This window comes from Callorhinchus milii, unplaced genomic scaffold (assembly GCF_018977255.1).
Source record: "Callorhinchus milii isolate IMCB2004 unplaced genomic scaffold, IMCB_Cmil_1.0 Scaffold2, whole genome shotgun sequence".
Classification (NCBI taxonomy): Eukaryota; Metazoa; Chordata; class Chondrichthyes; order Chimaeriformes; family Callorhinchidae; genus Callorhinchus; species Callorhinchus milii.
In genome coordinates, this window is record NW_024704743.1 from 59580005 (window position 1) to 59592043 (window position 12039).

Consider the following 12039-nt stretch of genomic DNA (forward strand, 5'->3'; position numbering starts at 1 on the left):
TCAGGAGATCATTTATCTCAGTAGCCTCGTGTTCAAACCCTACCTCTGCAACCTACTGCTTTAACTGCTCCACCTGCTCAGCAAACTATTTTAATGGCCCCTATCTAAGCCTCCATATCATTCAGCTACGTCACAGCCTCTCTCTAGAGCCATCCCACAGTCCCTTTGCCTCGCCCATCACTCCCCCTTTAAAGCCCACCTTAAGACCTATCTTTTTGATCATGCGTTAAGTCAGCTTTCCCATCTTTCTCATGTTCTCCCCAAAACTCAGACTCCCAGTCAGCTGTGTGAAGTGCTGTGAGACATCCTCTTGGTGGTAATGATGCTACTTAAATGTACATTGTTGTTTCATGTATTTATCTAATTACTTCTTAAAAGCAAATATGGATTCTGCCTCAACAGTGGTTCCAGGTGCAGCATTCCACATCCAAACAACTGTATATAAATGCAATTCCCTCAATCTCTCCCTTTGTTTTGGTAATGATCTAAAATCTATGCCCACAAGGAGCAGATGCTAAGGCATTGAGGCCTTAGGATAACAGTGAACAATAGTGTTTGTTTTGTTTCAGTATCCCGAGCTGTTGGTTGCTTCCTATAGCAACAATGAAGATGCCCCACATGAGCCGGATGGGGTGGCTCTTGTTTGGAATATGAAGTTTAAGAAAAACACTCCAGAATACATATTTCATTGCCAGGTAAGATTTTGCTTTCTATTTAATGACCAAGTGTCAATGATAAATACACAGCAATGCTGTCCGTTTCTGTTATATTAACCGTTCTTTAAAGAGGACGATCTAGGAACATGCCGTTTGAATGGAGAATTGTGGTGCAACCACTTCCTGACCCAACCATCCGAGTGTATTTGCCCACCAGTGTGGGTGGTCATCTTTTCTTTCCCACATAAATACATATTATGGAGGTGCTTAAGCTGCATTGAATGTCTATTTTAAAATATTTTTTCAAGCAAAAAGCTTTTGTGAAAATGTAAAATGCATCATCCCAGAATCGTTTGGGATGTTTAAAGGCAAGACAGCTAAGTACTGGGGAAGAAAGGGTTTGAAGAGATTTGAAGAAAAGATGTGAAAATGGAATGACAATATCTGCTATTATCTACTAAATTAAATAAGTTTGAATGACTGAGTGGCAAACTGAAGATCCAATTTCTCAAAGGTGTTATTTTGATTATTTTTCCTTCCTCTTCCCCCATAAAGTCTTCGTGTAAAAATCAAGAAGTCCTTTTTTTTAAATGATGCTTTAAAAATAACACTTTCAGTGCATGCTTAAAATATGGTGCCAGTTCATGGAGATGGAAAAATCAAAACACATATTTGAAAAAGTGTTATAAACTTGTGATGCCATTAATAGGATCATAGAGTATTGATGATTTGATGTTTCTAGTAAAGAGCTGGAGGCAGAGAAGCTATAGCAAGAAATGCACAGCCCATGTACACTTGCAAAAAGAGGTCACAGTGTAAAGAAAATTCATGACTGGAGTAAACTAGCTCTTAAAAGAACCAGCATAGACTAGATGGGTGAATGGTCATCCTCTATGCTGTAAATTCCTATGGTTTGTCTTGGAGCTGATTTTAATTCTTATTTGTTAGCCTCTCCACACGGTTGAAGTTGACCTGTAAGGTTCTTCAGACATTGAGCAGGTCATGCAAGTCAGTGACTGGAAGTGAGTGAGGCCATTTGTGGAGAACACTCCCAGAGGCTGATTGACAAAACTACAGAGTAAATGTCTTAACATTTAGCACCTTTCATGTTGGAAGGATGCCTAGGAACACTTCACGGTTTTACTGTAATGTGTAGTGACTGTATTTTGTAGGTGCACATGGGCAGCAAGATGTGCATAGAAATGTGCTACAAACAGCCACGAAATGAATAATTAATTGTATTTGGGGGATTTTTATTGGCCAGGACATTAAGAGAAACTCCTTTCTCTTTTCGAGTAGTGCCAAGGGATCTTTAACGTGAACAGGCAGATATGACCTCAGTTTAACATCTCATTCAAAGGACGGCACCTCCAACAATGCATTGTACCCCTAGCACTGGACTGTTAGCCTAGACTGTGAATTCAAGTCTGTAGAAAAGCCTATTCGGCCAGGCTGACACCAAAAAAAAATCCCGGTGAGGGGGTGCGGGGGTGCTGGATTAGGCAGGGTATGAGTATACCATACATAAAATAAGAGGGTAAATGGGACTTTGATACTTGCTATTTCTTCTTTAATAAAAAGCCTTCTATTCTGTCAGAATATTGTGCAGTAGCCAGACCTCCTCACTGATACATTGTAGGATCTTTTTCCCTCTGTTATTCTGTGTGCGGTTATTTTCAGACTCTCATTATCCTGCCTAATCTCCCCTATTATTTTCTCGTGGTGTGGTCTGCCTTCATACAACCCAGCAAGCGGTGGTGGCTATGTATTTACAAAAGCATATAATGCACACTGTGTGTAAATTTCAGATACAGTACCATGTGAATCAGTAAACAGATAGTAGTTATTCCAGCAGAAACCCTTCTTTCCCCTTAAGAATTTCCGTTCACCCAAGATCACGAGAGGTTTCGATGGAAAAAGGTCCTTTGGCAGATTTCATCTGAACGTTCCAGAACACCCACCCATCGTTGCATTTGATATAGCAGCACCTTTCTCAAAGGTTTCTAAGTGCTTCACAGGATTTACCGTAAAGTGCAGTGACTATTTGTTGTAGCTGAATGCAGCCGCCAATTTGTGCACAGTTCCCCTATACTCTTTAAATAATTTGGGTTTTACATCCATCTAGTATTTGAAAATAGAATGCATGAAATGAGATTGAAAAAATAAACCCAGATCTGTACTTTAGAATGAGACAAGATAGTAAAACAAGAGGACATAGGTTTGGAGCTGAAGGGGCAGTTTCAGGATACAAGAAAGTTTTTCTTTACTCAGAGGATAATCAATGACTCGATCAGTTATAATAATAATTCTTGCATTTGATATAGCGCCTTGTTCCGTCTTCGATATGTCTCAAAGCGCTTCACAGAATATACAACAAAGTGAATTGGCTGTATATTCTGTGAGCAAAATGCGGCAGCCAATTTGCACACAGCAAATCGTCGTGGATTGACTGACAGAATTAGATATTTTTTGAAGGGATTGTTACCCCTGGAAAAGCAATCCGACAATCAATTAGAAAACTGAAGCATGAGGAGTAAGGAAACTTGCCAAATGTTTCACCCTGCCCGAGAATTGAACCCGGGTTATCTCGCTTGTGAGGCAAGCGCACTAACCACTACAAAATGAGGTAGAGGCCAGGTACTGGACTCATTTAAAAGGCAGCTTGATTCTGTGATGGGGAGGGGAGATTGTAGGGTGGGTGTTCTGGAAGGATGAGATTGGATGGGCTGAAGAGCTTTTTTTCATTCAAATCAAACGTATGATCTCTGCATTGCCTATAGGGCCTTGGCAGCCCCTTTTATGTTATTGTTCCCAAATTGAGCTGCTTCATATTTCTCTGCACTGAATTTTATTTGCCATTCATCTGTGCACTCGGCAAACATGTCTTCCTGTATTCTGCACTATCCCTCGTTGGTTTACCGTATCCCTAATTTGGTACCTTCAAGAAATTTACTCATTTCACTCTTGTCTGAATCATTTATACGGAAAATATCAGAGGCTTCAGCACAGACCTCTGTTGTATGTCACCGTGGTGGCAGTGATGATGGACCAGCACTGAGATCCCTTTGTTAGATCTTCTGCTCCCAATTCAAACCTTTATTTTTTAAATGCTTCACTGGAAGTGAGTGGGTATTTGTATGGACCTCACGTAAAGACTTCAGTAAAAACTTGCACTGAGTCTTTTAATCAGTGTGCAATATTGTACTTACAATTATCAGTGCTACAGTCCATTTGCCCACCCAGTTGCATAATTTATCCAAATCCTTTTGTAACTCTTTTGCTGCCTACTTCATATCTACTGCTCTAACTATGTTTGTGTCTTTTTGCAAATTTGTTGAGCTCATCGCTTTTGTCAATTCATGTTATAAATGTTAATATTAGATGTTGCCAATAGCTGAAAATGTAATAACCACAGTGGAAATATTTAAAATGAATAATATATGAAATCTGTCATGTTTCTTTTCCTTTTGACAGCAGCATTGGAAAGTATATATGCATTTTGGGTTCTGTTAAAAGAAAGCAAAATAGTTGGAATATTGCCACTTGGGAATAAAGTGTACCCAGAGTCGACTCTAAACCCTACTCAGCTTTCTTAGTATCTGAAATGTTGAGGTATTGCTAATAATCTTCCTAATAACCAAGGAAAGATTCCAGTAAAATAGTTTTGTGCCATGTTATTTGTTTACAAAGTATTATTTATAAAATGATCTTAATTATAGAATATGGAACTATGATCACATCTAATACAAAAGAGTGAACCCTATGCTTTTATTAAGGGTGCATTGGAACATTCACCTATAAAATTCACACTTGATGTACATCTTACACAAATCCTGTGAACTGTTTTGAGACGTCCTGACGTGAAAGGCGCTATATCAAATGCAGAAATAATTTTATTATTAATAATATTGTATTGAGTTTTGCTGAATGAATGATACGCTCATTTAAATGAGGAAGAAAATGGAACTAATTTTTTTTAACCACTTTACTTATATACAGTCTCCTGTAATGTCGGTGTGCTTTGCCCGATTTCACCCCAATTTGGTAGTTGGTGGTACATATTCTGGACAGATTGCTCTTTGGGACAACCGCAGCCACAGACGGACCCCAGTTCAGCGAACCCCTCTCTCTGCTGCTGCTCACACTGTAAGTAAAATATTGTTTTACATTAATGTAATGATTAAATTGTTGGAAATAAAAACAGAAGTTGCTAGGAACACTCAGCAGGTCAGACAGAATCCAAGGAGAGAGGAAAGTGAGTTAACATTTCAGGTCAATGACCTTTCGTCAGAACTCAATGACAGCATTATTGTTAATACTGTACTGGGTTTTGCTGAATGAATAATGTTTTGCTGAACTCGATGACATTTTGTCAGAGTTCTGACGAAAGGTCATCAACCTGAAATGTTAACTCACTTTCCTTTCTTCATAGTTGCTGCCTGACCTGCCGAGTGTTCCCAGCAACATCTGTTTTTATTTCAGATTTCCAGCATCTACAGTAATTTGCCTTTTGTTTAAATTGTTGGTGTTGTCTTACCTCATGTCCCCCTCCTCATTTCAATTAGCAGCTAAATATGTACGTATCCTGCAAATTAAAGAATAGGTTTATCTGTGTGCTTATGAGTGCTCTAAAATACCTGTTTCACAGGATGTTGAGAAGCTTCTCATAGCCATAGTTGAAGCTCAAAACTGGTATAATTCACAGGGTGTAAAGCTACAACCCATGAGCATCTATTTACTGTAAGAATTAAAAATGTGCTAATAAGCTTAGCTGTTTGAAAGATTTATAAGATGCAGGACTCCCTATGAGGAAACACCATTTTAATTCTCTTATCTTCACTTCCTCAGCACTTTTCATGTTACGACACACAGTGCAGCATCAATCAAGTTTTAGGGGCATAAATATGATTCTGAGCCATTGTGGGATTGATGCAGTTTGTTGCAATATAAATCTGATTAGACTCCAAATAATTCCAATTAACTTTTACATGAAAAATAAGTTTAGGAGTTTGCATATCTGGCTCTTTAATAAATGTAAAGCATTGTTGTTCAGTGCCTATGACTGGTAGGAGACCTCTCAGTGTTTAGAGCAAAATGGGGAGATCAGGAGGTAAGAAAAGGCTGCTTTCCTGTTTCAAGTTGCCATTTTGCTGGAAGTGATGTCAAATTACTTCAGCAGTAGAAAAAGAAGCATTAATAAAATAGGCCATTAAGCCTTGTAGAGTTGGTACAGTCACAGCCAAATGAAGCATGAAAACTAGGAAAGTGCTTTATTGGATCCCAGTCTGTGCTGAGTTACTTTACCTAGGCTGGAACAGTGCTTAGAACACTACACAGTCCAATTCTAACGCAGGATCCCATCCTAGATTTCCACTCCTCATTGCTATCTATTGTCTGCTGCTGGATAATGTGTGTTGAAATGGATTAAGGGCAGCGTTGAGCTTGACTGTGATGCCCCACAGTCGAATAGCTTAGCGAATACCTAATGTGAATTGCTGAAATTACTCGATCTTTATCCACGATACAACTCATTTTCAGCTGCCTGAGAAGTACGCCTCTTTCTCCACACCCAGCTCCTTCAAATTTATAGTCTCGTCTGTAGCATGTAAGGGTTAAGGTTGAGCTTATGGCCAATTACAACTACCTCATTGGAATTGTTGCCTTTCTTACAGCATCCTGTGTACTGTGTGAACGTTGTTGGAACTCAAAATGCTCACAATCTAATCACTGTTTCCACTGATGGAAAGATGTGTTCCTGGAGCCTGGATATGCTGACTCAACCACAAGTAAGTTGATTTTTGGATTGTTTCCTTGGCTCAAAATGAACTTTAGTACCAATTACTCTGGTCTCTCATTGGGGGGGTTGGAGGTGGGAGAGAGATTCAAAAATAAACTGCTGTGAATGTTTTTACATACTATGTATATCTTTAGTGATTATTTTTGTGTTCATTATTTGAGTTAGGAAAAACACGATTTTCCATTCTGAGTATCTACTGCTAGCAGCAACTATTCCAGCGTCAGGGTAACATGGTAAGATCTAGAGCAAAGCCTCTGCCTGACTTTGACTTCAGAAGAGCAACAATTTGCAGCAAAATGGTGTGGCAGAAGGATCTGTAATTTCCCCCACATGACACAACAGTCTCGAATCTTGTCACTAGTACAGTCTCGGATCTTGCCACTGGTACATGAAAACGCCATGTATCACCGTCCAAGGCCCTGTCTGTCCAGGGCCAAAGTGTCTTCTTCATCCGATCTTGTGAAAGTCATGATGCCTGTCCGTGTGAACATTAAAGATCCCATGGCACTACTTGAAAGAGAAGGGAGTTTCTCCTGATGTCCTGGCCATCAATCTCCCAGATAAAATCACTTCTTGACTGTTTGTGGGACATTACAGTGCACAAATAGACTACTGAAAAATAGTCCACTTTCCATAACTCCTGTGAAGTGTTTTGATATTTCTCCCATGTGAAATACACGATCAAATGCAAGGATTATTATTATTAGGAATTAAGCAAATCGTTTCCCATCCTTTGCTGGCATATATTGTGCAAAGAGACAAAAAAAAGGAGAAAAATACAGTATTGAGAAAGGAAAATAATAAAGACCCTAAAATCCCTGTCCACTCTTATGCTAGTTATAAAATTGAAGTGTCCATATTATGTAATATTTGATTAAAAAGGACAAATATACTAAACTGTAAATCAATTAATTTGAAAGCTGTGTTTTAACATTTGTAAACATTTTGTTTACTTTGATTTTCAACTGTGCTGCTGTGCCATTTATTTTCTTGATGGCTCAAGAATCAAGACCTGCAGAAATTATTTTTGTAAAGTTAACTTTTTCCAAGTTTTTTTTATATAAAAAAATCCATTCTGACGGAATGTCGAGGGGTAGAACAGTGGTACAGAAAATCACGACAAAGGGAAGTGACACGCATGTTAGTTGTAATTTGGGGTAATTATATTGAGATTTAATATGTGCTTTAAACATAGTTATTAGTAATGTATCAATTTTGATTATATCTGGTTTTGCCAGAAGCAGCTCCCCTCTCCTTTTCCTCTCCTCCCTGTGATAGCTCTGTTCTCAATGCTGACGTTTGGATCATGCTGGAGTGTGGTTAGCAGGAGAGTGGCTTTCAGCCAGATTTCCTAATCCTGATTGCTATCCAGGGAACCCTGCTGGGAGTTGTTCATTTGTGAAAGTCACGTGGGACAGGATTGGGCTGCACTGTAATACCAATCCCCCTCTTCCTGACCCCCAGCTGTTGAATTGCCTGCCAACACATCCTGTCAAACCTCGCATGTGAATTATGGCGATTTGGGTGACGTGCCAGAGGGCACCCAACACTCATGGAACCAGACCAGTGTAGAAAGTAAAATAGAGTTGAAAATGCCTTGAGGAAAGCGGGCATATAACATGAGCAATTACTTCAGCAGTGATTGAGAAGCAGCCCGTAGGTGGTGTGCAGAATTTTCCCATTAAGCATTCAAAATGTGTGTGGATATCAGGTGAGGACAGGAGCAGGCTTTGCTGTGATGCCCCCTGCAGTTGAATTGCCCATCAAGGCTCACACGTGAATAATGGCTACTCGGGTGGGGGGAGTGGCACTTGTGATACGTTTCTCCCAGTAGAAGGAAAAAGTCAATTAAGTTTCAACGGGGAAGGGGAGAAAATCAGTGAAAATATATTTTCAAAAAAGTCACATAACCTGAGTGAACTTTCTGTTTTTAAAGCTTGTATATTCCAGAACGTGTTTAGTTCCTGGAAAGTTGCTGTTACATTAACTGGAAGTTGCTGTGATGCCAAAATTCAGGATTGCCAGAGCAGAGGACTGAACAGAGAGAATTCTTCTTTTATTTATACATCTGTTTCTTATCGATAAACATGTGGTTTTATAGCATTTAAATGTCATAACATAGTCACCATTCATTGATTGTGTATATTTTCTGACAATCCTACTAAAGACTTTCTTCAATTAAAGCTGATGGGATCATTTACCTTTACCATTGCAAGTATCTTACATCATTATTTTGCTGATCTTGGTAAAGTAATACCATGCTAATCTTATTGCAGTTTGAAGGTTGTATCTTTGCATTGGGCTCCTTGTTGGTTGGTGTGGTTACATGAAAAGCCTTCTCTTTGTTTACATAGTTTGTGTGATTCATTATATTGACATTTCTTCCTAATATCTGTGTTTATTTGGTTGGCTCTCTCACCCTCCTCGATCCTATCTTTTGCAACTGTACCAGTTCTGAGAAAAGGTCCCCTTTGAAATTCAAATGCTGGATGATCTGCTGTTTGTTTCCAGCATTGTTCTGCCTTCCAACATTTTCTAGTTATTGCTACTAGAATTTATCATTTAAACTCACGGTAGACCACTCACACTACAACACAATGTTATGTCTGATTTTGATATAAATTGTTTTGGTAGCAAAATATTCCTAAGTAATAGGATGGTGACCTTGCACGTTCTTTTTGTTCAGTAAAATAAAATCTTTTTAGGTATTTAGTGTATAATTGCCTTTCTGTTTTGATATTAAAAAGTATCCATAAAACTCTTACAATCATTTAGAAAAATCAGTTACAATATTATTGAAAAAAACTTAGATCACATTTTAATAAAAATTTTCCCACGTCTACGCAAGTCTATGCAAAGAGTGACCAAACCTCAGTCTGTGCTGTGATAGCTTCAGTCAGTGTGCCATAAGAGGCTATACAAATGTGAATAGCACCTCTGGTTTGGGGAGAGGGAAATGAGTAGATTTCCTGCTCTTGATTGCTATCCAGTTAACCCTGCTTGAAGGCTAGAGAGGTTGAGGATATGTTTGCCAGATTAGGATGGGATTTATGGAATAAAATAAATAATCCTTGCATTTGATATAGTGCCTTATCACCTTGTTAGAACACCTCAAATTACTTCACAAGATTTACTGTAAAGTACACCAACTGTATACTTGTAGGTGAAAAGTGACCATAATGGAGTCCTTTAGCTCAGTGGTTAGAGCACTTGCCTTGCAAGTGAGTGACTTGGGTTTGATTCCTGGCACGGCGAAATGTTGGACAAGTTTCCTTACTCCACATATGTAGATTTACCTAGCAGTAAGTAGAAACCCGGTTATTAATCGATTGGTGGATTGCTTTTCCTGGGGGCAATAATTCCTTAAAAAAAATAATAAATTGGTCACTCAATCTACGACTGTTTGTGGGACACTGCTGTGCTCAATTGGCTGCCGCATTTCGCCCACAAAATATACAGTCAATTCACTTTACAGTATATTCTGTGAAGCGCTTTGAGACTTCTAGAAGACGTGATACGGCGCTATATCAAATGCAAGGATTATTATTATTATATCAAATGCCAGGATTATTATTATTATGTAATAGAATTTAGTATCAGGTTTTAAAGGGAGAAAGGAGGATCACAAGTTTAAAATTTTGGAATTTAAGAAGACCAACTTTGAAGGAATTAGCCAGAATACGGTGGCAGGATTTGTTGTAAATCAACTGACAAACTGACTAGAATATATTCAAGGGGGTAATTTATACATACATGGAGTCCTGTAGCTTAGTGGTTAGAGCACTCAGCTCGCAAGAGAGAGGGTTTGGGTTTGATTCCTGGGTAGAGCAAAATATTAGGCAACAAAAACAACAAGATTCCATTTATAGAGCGCCTTTCACGTCGGGAGGACGTCCCAAGGCAAGTTTCCTTACTCCACACGCCTCTGTTTACCTAGCAGTCAGTAGGAACTCAGTTGTTAGTCGATTGGTGGATAGCTTTCTCGAGAATAATAATCCCTTCAAAAAAAGAAAAATTAAAAATGACCAATAATAATTTGGTCACTCACTCCATGGCTGTTTGTGGGACACTGCTGTGTGTAATTCGCTGCCGTGTTTCACCAACAAAATGCAGTCAATTAATTTTACAGAAGTGGTTTGAGACGTCTCGAAAACGTGATAAGAACAACAAAATTTATACTTCTATAGGGCCCTTCAAGTCGGAAAGCTGTCCCAGGGCGCTGGACAATCAGGTGTTTTGGACCCGAGTTGGGGGTCAGAAGGGGAGGAGGGCAGGGCGGGTGGGGTTGGGAGGGTGGCCGAAGACATCGTTGAAGAGGAAGGTCTTTAGACGGGACTTGATGGAGACAAGAGAGGGATTGAGGCGGAGTGATTGCGGGATAGAGTTCCAGAGTGTGGGGGCAGAGATGCTGAATGCCCAACCGCCCAATGGTGGGGCAGAGAGTGCGGGGAACCTGAAGCAGGCTGGTGTCTGCTAAGCGGAGGGAGCGGACAAGCTGATACGGGGTTAGGAGGTCACAGAAGTAGGGGGCAGCAAGACCATGGAGGGCTTTGAATGTGAGAACGAGGGTTTTGAACTTGATTCCTTGAGGGATGGGGAGCCAGTGAAGCTGGGCAAGGATGGGGCTGTATCAAATGCAAGGATTATTATTATACCAAAACCAGATTATGCCCCTGAAAGTCAAGAGGTGTACTTCTGGTATGAAATAACTATGGTTAAATAAATTGGTTTCCATCAGCATTAAGCGAAAGAAAAATGCCTATGAAACGGCAAGGGACATTACAAAGTGAAGATTTAGAGGAATACAGAGAACATCAGAAGGAGACAATAATAAGAGAAAATAATATGGAAGAGGGAATATGAAAACAAAACTTGCAAATTGTATTGAGAGTAATGGCAAAGGATCTTATTAGTACAGTATCTCAAGAGAGATTGGATGTTAGAAGAAGAAGTGGGTCCATTTAAAGCCGATACAGGTGTGACAGTAGTCAAGGATAAGATCTTGGCAAAATTGTTGAATGACTATTTTGCTTCAGTTTTTACGGTGGAAAAGAATAAAATACCAGAGGTTCGGGGAATGGGAGAAATTTAAAAGGCTTAATATTAAACAGAAAAATAGTGATGAATATTTTTTGCTCAGCGGGTGCCTAACACTTGTGGATTTCCACCACCAAACCACGCTGGGAGTTCCACATATGCCACCTTCAAGTGAAAATTAAAAAAAAGGAAAATTCCTGCATTTCGATGGATTAGACACACTGATGGAGAGACGCAATCTGCTTACTTAATTCCTGAGTATTAGGTGAAGGTTGGGGACCCCAGAGTGTGTGTTGGGGTACAGCTGGAGTTTAACCAGCTACAACCACAAAGCTTGCCATTGAAAGCACTGTTTAGCAAGGTTCCTGCTCCTTGTATAGCTAAGACCACCCTCCAATCCATTGTGGCTTTGGCTTTCAGGGTTAACTGGAGCTTAGTGGGAAGAATCCCTGACCCCAATAATGGTTCCTTATAAGTCCAGCTGCTGAGCCTTGCTGGCTCGTTTATCATCAGCAATGCCTTGCAGTTCAGCTACAAAGAGATTCTGCT

General features: G+C 39.6%; 1 protein-coding gene across 6 annotated transcripts in view; it reads left to right on the plus strand.

The window, feature by feature from the left end:
* LOC103185983 (cytoplasmic dynein 1 intermediate chain 1) overlaps nucleotides 1–12039 on the plus strand; it is a 119467-nt gene that overhangs the window by 78707 nt on the left and 28721 nt on the right. For all 6 annotated transcript variants that reach the window (XM_042331930.1, XM_042331925.1, XM_042331928.1 and 3 more), the window contains 3 exons: nucleotides 570–695; nucleotides 4656–4802; nucleotides 6329–6442. In XM_042331930.1, coding sequence (XP_042187864.1) covers nucleotides 570–695; nucleotides 4656–4802; nucleotides 6329–6442 — 387 coding nt within the window. The remainder of the gene's footprint in view (nucleotides 1–569; nucleotides 696–4655; nucleotides 4803–6328; nucleotides 6443–12039) is intronic.